The sequence below is a fragment of the Phyllobates terribilis genome, unplaced genomic scaffold, assembly GCF_046119375.1.
Source record: "Phyllobates terribilis strain yellow unplaced genomic scaffold, ASM4611937v1 Scaffold_12__6_contigs__length_324123572, whole genome shotgun sequence".
Taxonomy (NCBI): domain Eukaryota; kingdom Metazoa; phylum Chordata; class Amphibia; order Anura; family Dendrobatidae; genus Phyllobates; species Phyllobates terribilis.
Genome location: NW_027362772.1, coordinates 234,470,125 through 234,490,255, shown reverse-complemented (window position 1 = coordinate 234,490,255; position 20,131 = coordinate 234,470,125). Strand labels below are relative to the sequence as shown.

Below are 20,131 nucleotides of genomic sequence, written 5' to 3'. Positions count from 1 at the left end.
CCTGCAGCAGCTGGACACTGGGTCAAATACAAAGCACATAGGGTGGGTCAGATAGTCTGAGGATTGGATTGGCAGAAGAGGTTCAAAATATGAAGCCGGGTTCAGGAGCGAAGAGATCAGGCTAAACAAGTAAACAAACCAGGTTGATAATAGAAGAGTCATAACAATAATGCACATTGACAGGGAATTAGTGATGAACTGCCACTATGGCCTAAGTTCAGAAAAAGGTGTGGAGGGAGAAGCTGCCTAAAATATCCACTGCTGGCAGGAAGCAAAACTCTACAAAACACAGTGGTTTTAAATTCCTGCAGAATCTGGCCACGCCTTTCTATAGCCAGGTGGAGACTCTCCAGCAACATGAGGATGTAGCAGTGCTGGAAGTGTTCTTGGTGTGCTAAAAAAGGAATAACAGGAATTAATCTCTGAGTGCTATGCTATGTATGGGAGAATTCAAAGCAGCTTATCTCCTCCCACCAGCCCAGAAACAACTGTAAACTAAGATATAGAGCCTGCAAAGGGAAAACTGCTAAAAAAGCAGAATACAAGAGATATAATGGCCAGAAATGGCATTATTTCTCATGTAGATCTAGGACAGTTAATTCTGAAAAGCTACTAGGAAGCACATTTACACCTTAAAAACACGTTGGGCATCTTTAAGGCACTTTATGAGATTTGTGTATTTATACAAGCCAGCAATTAATCTTTGAATTAGATATATTAACCCATATTTATTAAGTATGGCATTTCATACACAAATCTTAAACAAAAGAATTTTACAGTAAATTGTTCCAAATGTATTAATGGGCACACATGGGCACACACTACTCACTAGTACTAAATATAATGATTTTCTTTATTAGTGTGTTGTCATCTAAATTCCATATTAAGCTTTGACCAAATTGGTATTAAAGTGGTTTTCCCACTTTAGTCATTTATGGCATATCATAAGTGAAGGTCCACCTCTGGAACTCCAACTTATTAGTGTAAAGGAGGTCCCTTGATCCCAGTTGTGCAAATCAGATCGACTGTGATAGCTATGCATTTGTATGGCTCTCACCACTAAGGTCTATGTTATCAGCAGAAAGAAGCAAACTTCTTTCCATGACTCCAGGATCACCACGGTCTACCTCTGCATGTATGATAAGTTTTTGGAGGGTCTTCATTTGCTCAAAGTTGAGTGCACTGAAGTAAGCCAGCATTCGCTGTGGGTGTTCCATTTGTGTTTTCCACCCCATAGATATTGATAACGTATTTAAAGAACTGTGCCAAAATCCATGGCGTACATAACCTCTCTCCAGGGAGCCATGGGGGATTGGAGTACATATGCCACAAAACTTGCATCTTTTTCAAAGTTGCATATGATGAAAATATTTGGAAACCTTAAACTCCGTTCACAGTGGTGAACTAAAAATAAAAACAGAAGAACAAATAAAAAAATTACTTTAAACAAGGTCCAAATAGAAAAATGAATATGGTGCAAACAAAAAGACCGCATAAAGCACTAAAAGCTAGACAAAAAGTAGGGAAGACAATAATTAATTGGGCCCATTATATCTATCCTAAGTTAATAAAAAGGGAATATTAAAGTCAAACTAGAAGGACAAAGTTGTATTTTACAGTCTTCAACCTTTTATATCTCACTTTGTAAATTTCCCCCAATATATTTTTGAAATTACAGCCACTCCAGCAATCAAATATGCCATGTGGGTTTTGATTCTCCAACTATATGTAGCCACTTTTGGGACAGTGGGGAATGACATGGGTCTATTCAAGTCGATTTGACAACGTGTAAGTTTAAGTTCACCAAAGCAGAACCCACTCAATGAAATATTTCTCTTCCTTAGCTCAAAATGGGAGGTCTTCAGTACAACACCCACCTTTTTGACATTTATTGACTCTAGTAGGGAAACATTAAGGCCATGTGGTAGTTCAGCAATTTTACAAGTGACTTGAAGTCTAAAGTAACAAATTCACGGAAGACACTTTAAAATTAAAAAATGTCATAAAGAAGGATTGAGTTGGCACAAGCAACACCAACCCTATCTTAGGCCTCCTTCAAACATCCTGATATTTCTGGAACTGGAAAAAAACAGTACCAGTGTTATCCATATCTGTGTGTCCATGTGCATCATTCGGGGGCTATCTGTGTGTGTGTGGCATCCGTGTGCCATCTGTCTGCACCATTCATGTGACACATACTGGAATAGAATGCAGAATAGAAATGTTAAAGCTGTGCAAAGATATACAGTGGGGAAAAAAAGTATTTCGTCAGCCACCAATTGTGCAAGTTCTCCCACTTAAAAAGATGATAGAGGCCTGTAATTGACATCATAGGTAGACCTCAACTATGAGAGACAAAATGAGAAAACAAATCCTGAACATCACATTGTCTGATTTGGGAAGAAATTTTTTTCAAATTTTGGTGGAAAATAAGTATTTGGTCAATTACAAAAGTTCATCTCAATACTTTGTTATATATCCTTTGCTGGCAATGACAGTGGTCAAACGTTTTCTGTAAGTCTTCACAAGGTTGGCACACACTGTTGCTGGTATGTTGGCCCATTCCTCCATGCAGATCTCCTCTAGAGCAGTAATATTTTGGGACTATCGCTGGGCAACACGGACTTTCAACTCCCTCCAAAGGTTTTCTATAGGGTTTAGATCTGGAGAATGGCTAGGCCACTCCCGGACCTTGAAATGCCTCCTACAAAGCCACTCCTTCATTGCCCTGGTGGTGTACTTGGGATCATTGTTACAGGTAATGAGTGGAGGACAGAGGAGCCTCTTAAAAAAGTTACAGGTCTGTGAGAGCCTGAAATCTTGCTTGTTCGTAATTGACCAAATACTTATTTTCCACCAAAATTTGGTCTACCTATGATGTCAATTACAGACCTCTCTCATCTTTTTAAGTGGGAGAACCTGCACAATTTGGGGCTGACTAAATACTTTTTTCCCCACTGTAGATGAGAGATAGATATGAGATAGAGATAGATATGAGGTAAGTTGATGATAGATAGTCAGATAAATAGATAGATAGATACATAGATAGATAGATAGATAGATACAGTGCCTACAAGTAGTATTCAACCCCCTGCAGATTTAGCTGGTTGACACATGCGGAATTAACTTGGCATTGTGACATTTGTACTGTAGATCAGCCTGGAAGTGGGAAATGCACTGCAGCAAATTTTGTTTTTGTTTTTTTTGTTTTTGTTTTTTTAAAACGTTAAAAGTTAATTCAGAGTGTCATTTATTATTCAACCCCTCAAACCACAAGAATTCTGTTTGGTCCCCCTAAAGTATTAAGAAGTAGTTCAGGCACCAAGAATAATGAGCTTCACATGTGTGGATTAAAGATCTCTTTTGCCAGCCTTTTCTGACTATTTAAGACCCTCCCCAAACTTGTGAACAGCACTCAGACATGGTCAACATGGGAAAGACAAAGGAGCATTCCAAGGCCATCAGAGACAAGATCGTGGAGGGTAACAAGGCTGGCAAGGGGTACAAAACCCTTTCCAAGGAGTTGGGCCTACCTGTCTCCACTGTTGGAAGCATCATCCGTAAGTGGAAGGCTTATGGAACTACTGTTAGCCTTCCACGGCCTGGACAGCCTTTGAAAGTGTCCTCCCGTGCCGAGGCCAGGCTTGTCCGAAGAGTCAAGGCTAACCCAAGGACAACAAGGAAGGAGCTCCGGGAAGATCTCATGGCAGTGGGGACATTGGTTTCAGTCAATACCATAAGTAACGTACTCCACCGCAATGGTCTCCGTTCCAGACGAGCCCGTAAGGTACCTTTACTATCAAAGCGTCATGTCAAGGCTCGTCTACAGTTTGCTCATGATCACTTGGAGGACTCTGAGACAGACTAGTTCAAGTTTATATGGTCTGATGAGACCAAGATCGAGATCTTTGGTGCCAACCACACACGTGACGTTTGGAGACTGGATGGCACTGCATACGACCCCAAGAATACCATCCCTACAGTCAAGCATGGTGGTGGCAGCATCATGCTGTGGGGCTGTTTCTCAGCCAAGGGGCCTGGCCATCTGGTCCGCATCCATGGGAAGATGGATAGCACGGCCTACCTGGAGATTTTGGCCAAGAACCTCCGCTCCTCCATCAAGGATCTTAAGATGGGTCGTAATTTCATCTTCCAACAAGACAACGACCCAAAGCACACAGCCAAGAAAACCAAGGCCTGGTTCAAGAGGGAAAAAGTCAAGGTGTTGGAGTGGCTTAGTCAGTCTCCTGACCTTAACCCAATTGAAAACTTGTGGAAGGAGCTCAAGAATAAAGTCCACATGAGACACCCAAAGAACCTAGATAACTTGGAGAAGATCTGCATGGAGGAGTGGGCCAAGATAACTCCACAGACCTGTGCCGGCCTGATCAGGTCTTATAAAAGACGATTATTAGCTGTAATTGCAAACAAGGGTTATTCCACAAAATATTAAACATAGGGGTTGAATAATAATTGACCCACACTTTTATGTTTAAAATTTAATAAAATTCAACTGAGCAACATAACTTTTTGGTTTGTAAGATTTATGCTTCTGTTCATAAAACCTACTCTCGTTTGCAGTTTGAAGGCTCTAACTTATTTGCATCTTATCAAACCAGCTAAATCTGCAGGGGGTTGAATACTACTTGTAGGCACTGTAGATAGATAGATAGATAGATACATAGATAGATATTTTTGATAAAAGGTAAAGCAGGCAGCTGTGAGCTGATATTATCAGGCTGGGAAGGTCCATGGATATTAAGAAGGTCCATGGATATTGGGCCCTTCCCAGCCTAGAAATACCAGTTCTCAGTCACCCCAGAAGTGGCGCATCACAATAGATGCGGCAATTCTGGTACTTTGCCAAAATTGTCAAATTTATTTGTCATAAATCACAGCTGGCATCAATTCCTGGGGTTATTAATGGAGAGGTGTCTATCAGACAACCCCATTACTAACCCAGTAATCAAAATTAAAAATTCACACTCAAAAAAATAGTTTACTTGAAAAAACACTCCCCCACACTTTCCCTGATTCACCAATTTATTAAAAAAAAACAAAAAACAAACATGCAGGTCAATCGTAGTCCTGGGAATCTGCTGCTGTCCACCAAATCCACCTTAATACAGAAATGGATACCTGAAAAACATAAAAAGAGAGAAGCAAAAACAAGAGCCTGTCCCTTGTTCACCAATTTAGTAGAAAAAATATTCCCATGCAGGACTGACGTAGTCCAATGTTCCTCGAATCTGGCACCGGCGACTGTAAATAACAGTAACGTTAATGCTATTCACAGTCGCTGGGTACTGACGTCACCGCTCATCAGAGTCGTGAAACCCTTACGGCTCTGAACAGCAGTGACGTCAGTAATAATCATTGTCGCCCAGTCACACTTCCCTATGTGAGACTCAGCGACTCTCTTGAGCATTATTGTTACTGCTATTCACGTTTGCCGGGGCCAGATTCGGAGAGCGCTGGAATAGGTCGGACCTGCGTGGGAACATGTACACTAAACTACACACTCAAAGCACTAATTGTATATCTTACACATATCTTTCCCTATATTTGCACATCTTTAACACCTAAACATAATTTCTATTCTGAATTCTATTCTGGTACGTGTCACATGGATGGTGCACACGGATGATGCACATGAATGTCACATTTTATTTCATCTATGTGCATGGAGAGGTCTACGTGTGTATCACACAGACACACTGTCCATGTTAATACAGAGACATGTGCGCAGCTCCATAGATTATAACCATAGATTATAATGAGTCTACATGTGTAAGTATCTCCAGTAAGTGTGAAAATGATGCCACACGTACCAGAGACACTGATGTGTGAAGGGGGATTTAAATGGAATTTCCAATTTAATAAAAAGTGGACCCCAAATGCTCCTAACTAACAGTGGCAGGAACTCATCCTCCCCTGTCAGGAGCCAGGTCTCCAGTTTAGTAGTGTCTACAATTTAGAATTATTATAATGGTAGCAGAATTCAGCTGGTTTACATTACCTTTTATGCACTTTTTCAAGCATCAACTTTACTGTTTCACTTCTTAAAGAGGTTTTCCAACCTTAGGCTAAAAGCTTGCAGTCACTCAATGTGACTGCAGACTTGTGAATCCTCACATCGCACGCGGTGAGGATTCTCCAGTGCCGGCACTGGAAGCGGGCACTGCAAGTATGTGATTTTCATTTATCCGGCCACATTCCAACTAGACATGTCTGGTCATGCTCAATACGCTTGCATTGAGCGAGGACACTCATGTCTAGTCGGCACGTGACCCCATATAGGTAAATCACCAACTTGTGGTCATGCGCCTCCCATTCTCAAAGGCCAGGACCAGAGAATACCTAAACTGTGCAGTACATTATATTTGAGGATTCACAAGTCTGCAGTCACATAGAATGACTGAAAACCTGTAGTCAAAGGCCAGACAACCATTTTAAGGAATTAGTTCATTTTTTATATCTTCATATTAGTTCTTCTACTTTAAAATAAAGTAAACCCCAAAATATTTTATTAACGAAATATTTCGAACAACAAACAGAACAGATACTCACCCTATCCTTGTCCAGCAACGGCTCTCTGCTGCTGCTCCATTGTCAATGTCTAGGCTACAGCCTTGCTGTCATGCCAACAGTTCATACAACCACTGCAGCCAATCACTGAGCTCAGCAGCTTATGGCATCCACATTGGCACAGCTGCTGAGCTCAGTAATTAATTCACACTGCAACAGTGATGTGAGCTTTAGATTTGATGTCACCACTGGAGCCAGAACACTAAGATTGGAGCAGTTCCAGAGAGTCAGCACTTGATTCGGTTAGTCTGAGTACCTGCTCTGTTTGTTGTGTTACGTATATATAATCATTTGCGCTCTACTTTTCTTGAAGTGGAAAACCCCTCTAAAAGGTAGGGGATTGCCATGGTTTCCGGATAACACAAAATAAGAAGAGTTAGGAGGAACTGATATTATAAGGATATAAAATAATTAATTCTTTAAAAAAAAAAAAAACATTACATTTTTAATAAAGTCAATGCTTGAAACATGATTTGACATGAAGTATGTAAAAGGTAATATAAACTAGCTAATTTCTGCTAACAAAATATTCATAAATTATAACAAAAAACAACTAAACAAAATATTTAGTGTTTTTATGGCAAATATTTAATATCAGAAGTTGTGATATACCGCTGAGCACTATCCTTGATAGATCATATCAAGAACACCATCTGTCTTTCTCCCTGAAGCTACTGCCTCTGTTCTTGCTGTGATGCCAAAAGAAGAAAAGTTTCATTCCGGCTGCACACAGGACATAGCAACAATCAATCCCTTAAAAGTATAATGACAATGGATTGTGTGTTTAGATCCTAGAGTGACCTAATATAATGTATAGATAATGCAAATTAAAGAAATGCTGTAAGCATGTTGTAACAACAAATGTTTCATAGATCAGTAGGATTGCCTGGGCAATTCATTTATTAAAATTAGTTTAGCTAATTAAATGTTTCAGATAGATAGATAGATTGCAAAAACTGAAGACAACACTCCAAAAACTGTGGCAAAAGAGTGGTTTATTTAGCCCATAGTGGCAGCTTTTTGGTTCAAATGTGTGAACCTTCTTGAAGTCTTGAAGAAGGTTCACACATTTGAACCAAAACATACTTTTGGTTTGGAGTCCTTTTTGCTTTGAGTTTTTTGCTGTTCATCTGGATGGTTTGATCCTAGCGAGAGAGGCGTTGCACCCATACCCTTATGGTACTGCTACTTTTCTTCCTTATAGATAGATAGATAGAAATCACCAGAACGGGGAACCTGACCTATTTGAATGGAGCATTGGTTGCATCTAGAACTGAGCAAATAAATTAGAATGGAATTGAATTCTACAAAAAAATGCATTCGCCAAAAATGCTAATTTTTTGGTAAATTGCTTCCGCTGGCCACCATTTTTCTAAACCATAATGGGCCATTAAAAAGTCCAAAAAATCTTCATACTCACCTGACAGTTCATCTCTACTCTCCACTACTCGCTGGCGCATGATCTGATCCTACGCTGCTCCCGTTGGAATCTTCCGGCATCTTAAACAATGCCAGGACTTCCCGCTTTCATGGGTCCAGGGAAAATTCTGCTGGAAGGTGAAGGGGCATGCCTAGATGTCATTACGCTGTGACCTCCTAGGCCTAATGAAAGCCGAAAGTCACAGCATGAGAGGCCAAGGCAATCCAGTGCAAGCAGTGAGGGATCAGTAGATCCGATGAGGAGCAGACAGGTGGCGATGAGAAGCGGAGTGGCTGGAGAAGTGAGTGGTAAGGTGAGTATAAGAATTTTATAATTTTTTTACATGTTACGTTTATTATACTTTGGAGTCTGAAGAGACCCTACAGCATAATAAGGGACATTAAATTCATGGAAAATAACTTCTCCGGGAATCGAATTTCCCAGTAATATTGGCACAAACTGGGAAATTCAAATTTGGCCTTATAAGCTCACCTCTATTTGTGTAGTAACAATTTCACTCCATTGAATCTCTGTGGGGCTGCCTGTGATGACCAAGTAAAGAGCTCAGCTCTTTCCAATAGCCCCGTAGAGAATGAATGAAGTGACAAAAGTTCTCCATTCCAAAACAAGACATAAATTCCCTGTGCTTGCAATTGGTGAGGGCCTCAGCAGTTCCACTTGCATTGGTCTAATAGTGATCACCTATTGTGTTTATGGGTGACTACTTGTATTTACTTTGCTTCTGTCTTGGAGAAAAATTGGTGCAGTAGAAGCCTTCCACCCAGTAAAATTATAGCCCCGTTAGAGAAGCACTTCCTCTTTCTCATATTCTATTCTGATAAGATCTAAAAAAATTGTATTTTTGGTTTTCTTTTCTTCCCTAATTCTTAGCTCTATTGCCTCATTAAGGCACATGCTGTAGAGTTTGCAAGTATTTAAATGAATATCACCAATTATTCTGCTCAGATACCCGGTTTTTGTGTGTTTTTCATACCTTTATTCTCTAACATTATCCAGAAATACGAATATATTTGTCTTCACTTTTCTATCGAAGGACAGTCTACTTTTAAATGAGCATCGGGTTGAAATTATGCATGATTTTACTTGTACTTGTGAATAATAAATGTAGCAAAGTACAGTCATTTTCTTGTAATCCTTCACTAATTTGACATTTTTGTGCTAAATAAAAACAGAATAGCGAAGTTGCTGGATCATCTGGGAAAATGTGAAAAATCATATGAGATGTGGAGAACATAAAACAAAAGTCAGCATAAAAGTACAGGATAACTTTCAGATTCATTTTCACATTTTAAGTTCCAGAAAAGCTCAACTAAAGGAATGGATAAAATGTTGTACAAGGAAGAAACAAAAAATACAGTAAAAAATTGCAAGATCTATGAGGTTTTTGAGTTTAGAAAAAACATTTTTATATCTTCTATTAGGTAATTCTGAATTGATAGAGAAGGTGGTTTCATATTCTGGACCCCTATCTATTATCCAGAGCAGAGAGAAGATCAGAAGAATATCTTTTACTTTGGAGGTCCTGTCATGTTCATATAGTGCATTAAGTTCAATAGCAACTATGAAATGCTTAAAACGTAACAATCATTTTATTTTACTTTTTCATAAATCAATAGTACATGTGAAAATAAGAAACTTTGTAATACATCTTGTCAGAGAAATCTGCTTCGCTCTCCTCTTGGACTGATATTTCCTTCTCAGAATTCTTAATTCAATGGTAATTTGTCTCTTCAGGGAGGAAGAGGACTAGAACTCTAGTGCCACCTACAGGAAGTAGCAATCCTAAAAGTCAATAGTGACCCTTTAACGAGCCTTATCACATGACTCAGGATAAATGCCAAACCAGAAACTCAATTTGCGGACACTGTGTTACGGGGTACTGCCCCTTGTCAGTGCAACGTGTGAGTTCTGGTTTGGCTGGATGAGAGGTGGCTTTTATTTAAGTCACGTGTTAAGGCTCATTAAAGGGTCACTATTGACTTTTAGGAATGCTACTTCCTGTAGGTAAAACTAGAGTTCTAGTCCTCTTCCTCTCTGAAGAGACAATTTGCATATTTCCCAGAGGAGCATTGCGGCTTTAAAAGTCTTCTCACCTGATGTGCTTAACACATCACTCTCCGTAAGGAGAAATATTACCCCTAGATATCGGTCTGATATCTCTCATCCAGCCAAACCAGAACTCACACTTTGCACTGATGAGGGGCAGTACCCCGAAACACTGTGTCTGCAAATTGAGTTTCTGGTTTGGCTTTTATCCTAAGTCATGTGATAAGGCTCGTTAAAGGGTCACTATTGACTTTTAGGATTGCTACTTCCTGTAGGTGGCACTAGAGTTCTATTCCTCTTCCTCTCTGAAGAGACAATTTGCATATTTCCCAGAGGAGCATTGCGGCTTTAAAAGTCTTTTCACCTGACGTGCTTAACATGTCGCTCTCCGTAAGGAGAAATATTACCCCTATATATAATTCAATGGTGAAATCTGTTTTCAGTAAATGCACGATTTTACTTTTATTAAGAAAGGAAATGACAGTTGGGGACCATAAAGTTCTATAGAGAACTGTAACTGTAATTTTAGGAGAACTTGCAGCAGAATGTCCATGTCTCTTCCCTCCCCCATTCATATGAAATGACATTTTGTGCTTTTAAAATTCTGTACCATTTACAGGAAAATCTGTTTTCACTGAACACAGATTTTACTGATTTTCTTGTGGATTGCGAGAGAAATATCAGTCCTGGCAGAGAAACAAGCCGATTTCTCTGATAAGATATATTACAAAGTTACTTATTTTCACGTGTATTATTGATTTATTAAATAAAAATTACCATAAAACAATGGTTACTCATTAATTTCTCCTGTGGTGGCACTGCAGAATAAATGTTTCAAAGTTCCCACAAAGTTCATTATTTGAATTCCAAATAACTGGACATCCAATGATCAACTTCTTCTTAGGGGGCTTCATCTGATAAATTTTTTTCTCCAAAGAAATTGTTTCATTATTTTTTTAACTAAGTATTGACCTAAACATTATACCCAACAAAATATGCTACTACATGACATTGTTATATTTTTGCAAACCACGATAATTTCTCTTTGCAACTTTTTTTTGTTTATTTGGATAAATACACATTTTTTTTATATTTTTGCCTTCAATTTTTGAATTCTGATTTCTAAAAATTCTTCTACTTGTTTTCATAAATCTGTGGTTTCCATTGTCTTTTCTGTGCCCTTTAAGTGGTTTTATGGAATTTGTATTGAATGTAATCATTTCTATATTAAAGTTCTATGAAATACTAAAACATAATGAGACTCTTATTAGATATTGTTGTATGTTAGGACAAAGGGCTCTGCCATTATTTTCCGTTGAATAGAACCTACAAAAGTTTTCAATTTGGAATTATTGCAGTTTTGCAGTAAACAAAATTGGCAAGAATTTTCAAACCATTTCGCACATGTACGTAATAACATTAGAAATATGTCTTGATCAGTTAATGCTGGGTGTTAGGTATTTCATTTTTAATATGGCTTTTCTTTTTTTAGGGCTCATTCGTGTATCATTGTAAGCATTGTTTTTGTAAATCACTGTTCTTTTACCATTACTGGATTGCATTTGTTGAATATAGTTCATTGCTTTTTTATGTTGCCTTAAACTAATGCTTTTTTGGATCCATTGGCCTCTAAGAAAGAGTTTTAAAATGAGATGTAGTAGACCATGAAATTCACTATGGTTGCTTCAAAAACATGAAGGAAAGAATATTTATGTAATTATTTTGCTGGTTTATAATCAATGGCCATATATTTAGAGTATTGCTTTTGTTCAAAAGCATTTTTTAATGAAAGTTAACGTTTATAAAATTGAAAAATTCTTGTACCTTATACGGATTGCCTTATCTCAAAAACTGTATTAACTGAATCAAGGTCAGCATTCAATCACAGAGTGTATTACGGGGCACCTGGGGTTAGTTATTATGGCCAGTCACATTCCACCATTGTTTGGGATGAGTCCTAAGTGGAAATTTCTTGTCTTTAACTTCCATATTCCAGACATTGGAGAGGGCCTAATGTTCAGCTAATTGTCATAATGCAATTGTAGCGTGATATGCCACAGTTAAATTGAATGACTATGACTACTTGAATGACTAGAACACTTAGACAAGTGGGCCATCAGAAAGAGTCTTCCAGAGAAGCTCTAAAGTTCTTTTTTTTATACATGTCATGAGTATAACAAGTAGAGATTAGGGAAATGAAAACTCCTTAGTGCCTCACAAAAATAGTTATCTTTCAGCCCAATTAACAAAGGACATGATAAAATAAGATGAATATCTTCAAGAGCTAACCACCTTTTAAAAGGTTAAAAAAAATACTTACTCACACCATACCGCTCATCTCACCGGTCCCTTCACTTTTAAATGTCCCTTGTCCAGTCTTTGGCACATCTTCTTATCACCGTCATCGAGTGCTTGATCCCTAGGACTCATCATGCTAGGCCAGAACTTTTGCCTCTGATGAGCCCCATGACTTTCCCATGCAAGGTCCTGTAGCACGTCGTGATGTCATGATGTGGCAACCTTATGCACCCTTATTTGTAGCGCCTTCCTGTGCCTCAACAGGGACAGAAGTCTAGCATGAAGAGGCCTGGAGATTCAGTTCTCAATGGCGGTAATAAGAAGATGCACCGAGGACAGGACAAGGGAGAAGAACGGAGTGGCCGGAGAGGTGAGCGGTAAGATGAGTATAAGTATTTTATACTCATCTTACATTTATTATGCTCTGGGGTCCAAAGAGACCCAAGAGCATAATGAGGGATATTCAATTAATTGAGAGTACTTTCACTGTGTATTGAATTTCCCAAGAAAGTCCTAGTGATTTGGTGCATTCAAATTTTGTTAGATCTACTCTTCTTAACTAACCATAATAATATTTTCTGGGTATCAGAATTTTCATGACCATAATATAAGATGATTTTTAAAAAGGTTCATCACTTGATCATTTAACGAGGACTTTAGACAAGGTCAAAAGTTGCTACGTTTTTTATCTTATTTTATTCCTCATCCTCCCTTGAGTATTCTGTTTTCAGTGATATGGACCTTTTTATTTAGTAATAATTTTTATGGTCTTTACCAAAAGGGTGTTTCTCATAGGGTAATTATGCATAGCAGCCTAATAAAAATAAAATCCATAAAATTAACACTAAATGAAAAAAAAAAGTATCTCAAGCAGTAGTATGGATAGTAAAAAAAAACAGCCTATTCAGGAGAGCAGTAAGAATAAAATAAGAGGCATTTTTTAGATTGTGACCGACCCTCTTTAAGCCTTTCAACCTTATAAAAAGTTAAGGTACAAAATTCCCAATTTTACAGCAATGGTTTTCCTTTGAAGCCTCGCAGAATAGTTTGACTAGCCATAAAGCAACATATTATTATGCAAAAATATTTCTACTCTAAGGGGAGATTTGCGCCTCTCTTTTTGTGCAGAATGTAATGTTCAAAATCTTTACTTGCCTCTCATATGCTATTTTGCATTGAAATATATTTAAAATTCAATAGAATTGCTTGACATATGTTTGTACATTTCTCTCGTGTTCATTTTAGCATAAAATGACAGCAAATAATTTTTTTGAACAAGTTAGAAAAAAAAAGAAAGTAATTTCTGTTATGGCAAATTTTATTAAAATTCTAGAAGTGTAAAAAAGAAAATCAGCAGCCTCAGTTACAATTACATTTTAATGAAGTCAGTCAGTTGTAGGTGGCAGAAATACATTTCATTATAGCAAGTACAGTACTCACATGATGAAATGGTAAAATAGTTTTATTATCACATATATAATTAAATCCTCAGCATAATCATTGCAATTAACATTTTTTTTAATAGATACATATCTGTTATCAATGTAGTGTAACATGTACGGGGACTATCCAGAATCAGATTGGTGAACCAGGGTAAAAAAAATTCCCCCCAAAAGTCCCAAATTCTAAATAATGGGCTTTAAAGAATGAAGAATTTGGAGCCATTTACCTGCCACTATGCTGTATTTCTTATGAGTTTATTTTCAATAATGACTTTATAGACCTGAATGTGTAAGTGAATGAGTCTACTAATTACAGCTCGACCTTCTAGCAATGTAATGTCTTTGAAAAGCCATAGACATTAGATTATCAGCTTGTTATAACCTCATGTCAACTATTCATTTCTAGATGCTACAAGGAAAGTTCTTGGGCAGATGAAACTTTCTCTTTTTATATCCCCTAGATAGGTGAAGCTAAACCGGAAGTGATCCGCTAGGGGTAAAATTAAAATTGGCCAACCCACTTTATTACATGACCGTCAATTGGCTACGTAAAAGCAGATCAGCCATAATTTAGCAGTTTGTTCAGATAAACACTATCATTCTGTGTACATAGACTGTCATTGTTCTCGGTAACACATTGTACTGTTTGCACATTGTCCTGTTTACTCAGGACAATGAGCTACCGAGAATGAGTAACAAGCTGAACAATTATTTTACCAGCTGAGAAAATATTTTGCTTTTTTATCGTGTAGTTGTCAACCTGTTTGCACTGGCCGTGTAAATGCACCAATAGAATTAGGAACCTATTTTCAATTAAAAAGAGTTTGTCAAGATGAGAAAAACTTTTTATTGACCCCCATAGACATTGGAAAAAAGTTGTCAAAGCGGCCAACTATCTAATGTGTATGGGGTCCTCCCAACTCTCCATTAACAATCAACATGTTAAGTAGAGGATAAGTAATTAAAGGGGTTGTCTGGCCTAACTCTACAAGTCTGCAGTCACTCTATGTGACTGCAGACTTTTAACTTCTCACATCACACACATTGCGCGCTGTGAGGATTCTCCATTGGCTGTGCCAGTAGAGGTCATGTGACTGCAAATATATGATTTGCATAATTCCAGCCACATTCTGACTAGACGTGTCCAGTCTCGCTCAATACACTTGCATTGAGAGACGCTCGGTACGTCTAGTCGGCACATGACCATATGAATGCAAATCGCATACTTGTGGTCACACACCCACCGCGCAGTACTCGCGATGTGAAGATTCACAAGTTTGCAGTCACACAGAATGACTGCACACTTGTAGCCTAAGGCCGGGCAACACCTTTATCTATCCAGTGATTTATGGTGCATGGTGTAGTCTCAACGCAGTCCAGAAAATCTTCTAAAACATATTGCTTTAGTCTTATCTGCTTCACAAAAATATCAACTCCACAATTCACTGTACACACTCGTTTTAGCTTGCCACAAGGAAGTACTTGGAAGCATAAGATTGAATAGCTGTGGTGTCTAAAAGCAAAATTTATTGAATTCGTAGCCAGTAGATTATTGGATGTGCCAAAAAAGGACAAACTGGTTTTCTCCATGGTGAGCAACTAAAAAATTCCTAATAAGTATAATTTTTCTTTAGTTCTCATGAAAATTAAAAGTATTGGTCAACGATTCTCCATTATTATATATATAAAAACGAGAGGCCAACTTTCCAGTAAAGCATTTGTTTAGAGCATGTGTCTTTTAATTAGCAATTTTTTTGCAGCAGGCCTGACCAGGCTTGCTTGTTGTGTGTTACGTACCAGCACGCGCAAGCCCTTTTTTCTGCTCGCTGCAGACCTACTTCTTCTGATCGGCATCTAATTCCTGTGGCCTTTGTGTCTGAGAAATGGTTTGAAATCTCCTGCTGACTGGCTGAAGTCTGTTTTTCTTCCTGAGGGCAGGGCAGACGCCATGTTTCTATATACTGGTACGTACCGCTTTAAAAAAAAACAAAAACATAAGGTATACAATTAACGCAAGTCTAATATTCTGACATTTTACCAGTTAATATATTTATGCATTTTAAATGTATTTGATTTCTAATTAGAATGGAGAGTTTTTTTGGGGGAGCTAAACCAATATCAAATTCATGCAAAATGTACAATATTGCATCATTATAAAACTTTAACTATGCTGATCTTCAGATTTGTAACAGAATTTGTCAATTGGAAAACAGAAATTTTACTACAATAAAGGTTTCCACCAGTAAATGCCATTTTAGAACATTGGTATAGTGTGGCTCATATACAAATGTTCTCCTAACAGCACTCCATGTGGTCAGCCTTGGTACTGCTGGTTTCTAGTGTGAGTTGTGATTTGGTTTACGAGCTATAAAAGTAATTAATTTCAAAAGCATTAACAGACAAACTAATACATTTTATAAGGATGTTGGTTTGGCCCAATACATTGCTAGATTTATTATCTCATAGTGGTAGAATCTATTTAATTAACATAACTTGTATCATTCTCAAAGTATCATAACATAATATAGATCTTAGAAAATGTTAAATTGTCATTTAATTCTTTTTTATTGTGTATGGGTTTAACTCACCAAATAAGTTATGTGTTGTTTTTATTGTTTATTTTTTGTTATTCCATGAAAACTATATTAAGCTTAGATCGTGTGTGGTAATGTAGTTGAGCCCCATGTAAAACAGGTGAAAAAACATGAATATCAACATTATTAAGAAGGTGGCATCATAATAATACTTTGTATTTCTTTAATCATAAATATAATCTTTGTACTTTTAAATAAGCAAACCGTTTTGCTCTTCGAAAGGCATAGATATTTTGATGTTCTATATTCGGAATCCAAGGGGTAACGTTTCTCCTTTAAGAGAGTGATATGTTAAGCATGTCAGGGTGAGGAGACTTTTAAGCCACAATGCCCCTTTAGGAAATATGCAAATTGTCTCTTCAGAGAGGAAGAGAACTAGAACTCTAGTGCCACCTATAGGAAGTAGCAATCCTAAAAGTCAATATCGACTCTCTAACAAGCCTTAGGATTATAGCCAAAACCAAAATCTCAATTTGCAGACACTGTGTTTCGGGGTACTGCCCGATGTTCTATATTCAAATGTATGTTGACACTTAAAGAGGTTTTCTGCCCTTTTCTTTAAATAAACGTATGGCCTGAGTGTGCTATAAAAAATGTAAATTGCGCAAACGTAGCCATGGATCTGCTCCTCCATTTAGTTGTCTGACTTTCCTGCCAGTCTTCTTTCCTTTGCAAACCTTTAGTGCAACCCTTTTAACCAGTGTATCAAAAGATCCTCCAGAGATACTGATGTAATAATAGACTTTAATTACAAAAAGACCCCAATGGTTCAGCTGAAAACAATCCTAACTGGCACTTGAAAAAATTGGAAGCTTACCACTTCTCAATAGTATTGATTCTTGGATCAGCCTTATACCATGGTTGCGGAATCTCATTTTTGAAGATCAACAATCTTGAAGAAAAGTGAGAAAAATTGTCACTTCCACTGGTAAAATAATAAATCTTTCTTTTGGATACATTAACCCTTTCCTGATGGGGCTATTTTTCTGTTTTCGTTTTCATTTTTTCCTTCCCATCTTCCAAGAGCCATTTTTATTTTTCCATCCACATAACCATGTGAAGTACTTTTACTTTGGGACGAGTTGTACTTTTGAATGATATCAATCATTTTATCATGTGATGTCCCGGAAAGCAGGAAAAGAATTCCAAGTGCGTTGAAATTGCAAAAAAAGTGCAATTCTACAACATATATTATTTTTATTTACTATGCTCACTATACAGTAAAACTGACCTGGCAATATGATCCTCTTCAACAGGTCAGTATGATTATGCAGATACCAAATATGTGCTGTATATGCTGGGGACAGTGATGATAATGTCTGTAAAGCGCTGTGGAATTAATGGCGCTATATAAGTGAGTAAAATAAATTAAAAAAACATATATATATATTTTTTTTTTTTTGGTGGTACTTTTTTGGAGAAATTTGTACAAAAAAATTTGCTTAGTCGCCATTTTCCAAGACCCATAATGTTTAAATTTTTTGGGATATGAGGTTGTGCGAGGGCTTATTTTTTGTGCCCTGAGCTGACGGTTATACTGATACTGTTTTGAGGTAGGTACGATGTTTTGATAGCCTCTTATCGAATTTTATTTCAATGAGAAGAGATCCAGTTCCACGGACATAAAAATCTTGGCTGAAACACTATTAGTGCTCCGGATAGGACTGGAATCAGGCATTACTGGTGAGCTAGACTTTGTTTCTTTCAATTTTATTGCAATGTTTCAGTGGTCAAAAAAACTTTAATTCTGAAAATTAAATTTTTTTCTCATGCCATTCACTGATCGGATTAATTTATATTATATTTTGATAGATCAGACTTTTACGAATGCAGCAATGCCAAATATGTGTATTTTTCATTTATTTTTAATTGTTTTCTTTTTAATGCGCCAAAAGGGGGTGATTGGAAAGTTTTGGGCTTTTTTATTTTTTTCATATTTTTAAAAACTTTTTTTTCCACTTTTTACTCTATTTATTAGTCCCCTTTGGGGACTTGAAGCTGCAATCGTCTGATTGCTTGTGCTGTACATAGCAGTACATCAGCACTGCTATGTATTGTGAAAATCACAATCTCCTATGAATGCCAGCTAAATGTTAACTTTCACAGGAGTATCGTAATGAAAGGCACAGGGGTCTTCGGTGCACACTCAGCTGTCGTAGCAACCCATCAACGACCTGCGATAACATCACGGAATGATGCGACCCCTTGCCGACGCGTGTTAAATGCTGCTCTCAGAGGTTGACAGCGAGATTTAGCCGGTTAACAGCTGCGAGCTGAGCCCCCCTCCACCTGTGGCTATTAAAGGCACAAAATGGCTTATTTAATCAGTTGTACCGGTAAAGATGCGGGCCTGGCGTACAAGCCCCGAATTGAACTCAGGGAGCCAGCATTTGATGTACCAGTATTTTGTATGTCGGTAAGGGATTAAAAAAGTATTCCCATTTGGTAGAAAAAACTTTATACTATATGGGAATACTTTTTTAATGTATGGAAAATAAAGATTTATTATTTTACCAGTCGAACTGCCAATTTTTCTCACTTTTCTTCATTTTGGTACTTAATTTCACAACTACGCTGTTAGACCTTATAAAAGGGGTTGTCCACTAATAGGACAACCCCTTCTCAATCTGAATGTTTGCCCCCATTAATATTAAAACACCTATACTCCCCTTCTGTGCTTTTACAGAAATCTCAGCACTCGCTCTCCTGGAGGTTGTTACATCACGTGAACCCTGCGCACAGTCAGTGCCGACTTCACTGTCCCTTCAGGCCAATAAGTAATCATGAGGAAGTGAGAACTGATTGGGTGGGCTCTTCTTGTAGTAATGATTTAGGTGAACTTTGTGCTCTGAACCAATCAGATATCTCTTCTCCAAAATAAAGCAAACTCTCTCACCGTGGAAGAGATCCTGCACCTGACTCCCTCTCCTCCCCATATTCAGTTCATTGTTTTATACTAGACACATTTTATGCTGATTTATGAACTTTTCTTAACTTTTATGTGGTGCCTATAAGCAGAGAAATTAGGACTACAGGCTGTTGGAAGGTGAAAAAAAAATCACTTGATAAGATATGTTACAAAACTTACATGATTTCAAATGGACCAGTAATTTATGAAAATATTATGATAGTATTTTCTTTAATTACTGATTCCTTTCCATATATAAAACCTCATGATTAACTGAACATTGGACAATATTTTGTCGAAAATTAAAATTTCACTTGGAGCCCACTTGTACTGAATCAAGTATGAAAATTCATTTTTAGCACTAGTCATAGTTAATTTATACTGCAACTGATAGAATGCAAAGTGAGTAGTAGAATGTGACCTTTGAAGTGTTCTACTATAGTCTTCCTAGAAGTTGAGCGTAACCAGTTTTAGGCGCTGTGCAAGTACGAATGCGTCACATGAAAGAGAGACTAAATTTAGCTTATAACAAGGTTCTAGTGTTCAGTGCAATCTTGGAGGAGGTGATGTGACCTACATTATTACTTCACATTTTTACTTTATTTTTTCCATACGTACAGTATCTATCTACTAAAAATATGTAACCATCGTTAAAAGTAAATGCAGGCTCGCCTCAGTCCTTATCATAGAGTGCCTACATCAACAGCATAGAGACGTCAATCATTTACCTGGCGCATTAGCGCTATGGATTTTGTGTTCTAGCAATCAGTTCACTGATCATTTAAAGTCTGTTATATCTATAATATCTTACAAT

General features: G+C 37.5%; 1 protein-coding gene across 4 annotated transcripts in view; it reads left to right on the top strand.

The window, feature by feature from the left end:
• The window catches only part of AJAP1 (adherens junctions associated protein 1), a 524,377-nt gene that overhangs the window by 488,289 nt on the left and 15,957 nt on the right, over positions 1–20,131 (top strand). For all 4 annotated transcript variants that reach the window (XM_073656724.1, XM_073656727.1, XM_073656725.1 and 1 more), the window contains one exon: positions 15,648–15,779. In XM_073656724.1, coding sequence (XP_073512825.1) covers positions 15,648–15,720 — 73 coding nt within the window. In that variant the 3' untranslated portion in view covers positions 15,721–15,779. The remainder of the gene's footprint in view (positions 1–15,647; positions 15,780–20,131) is intronic.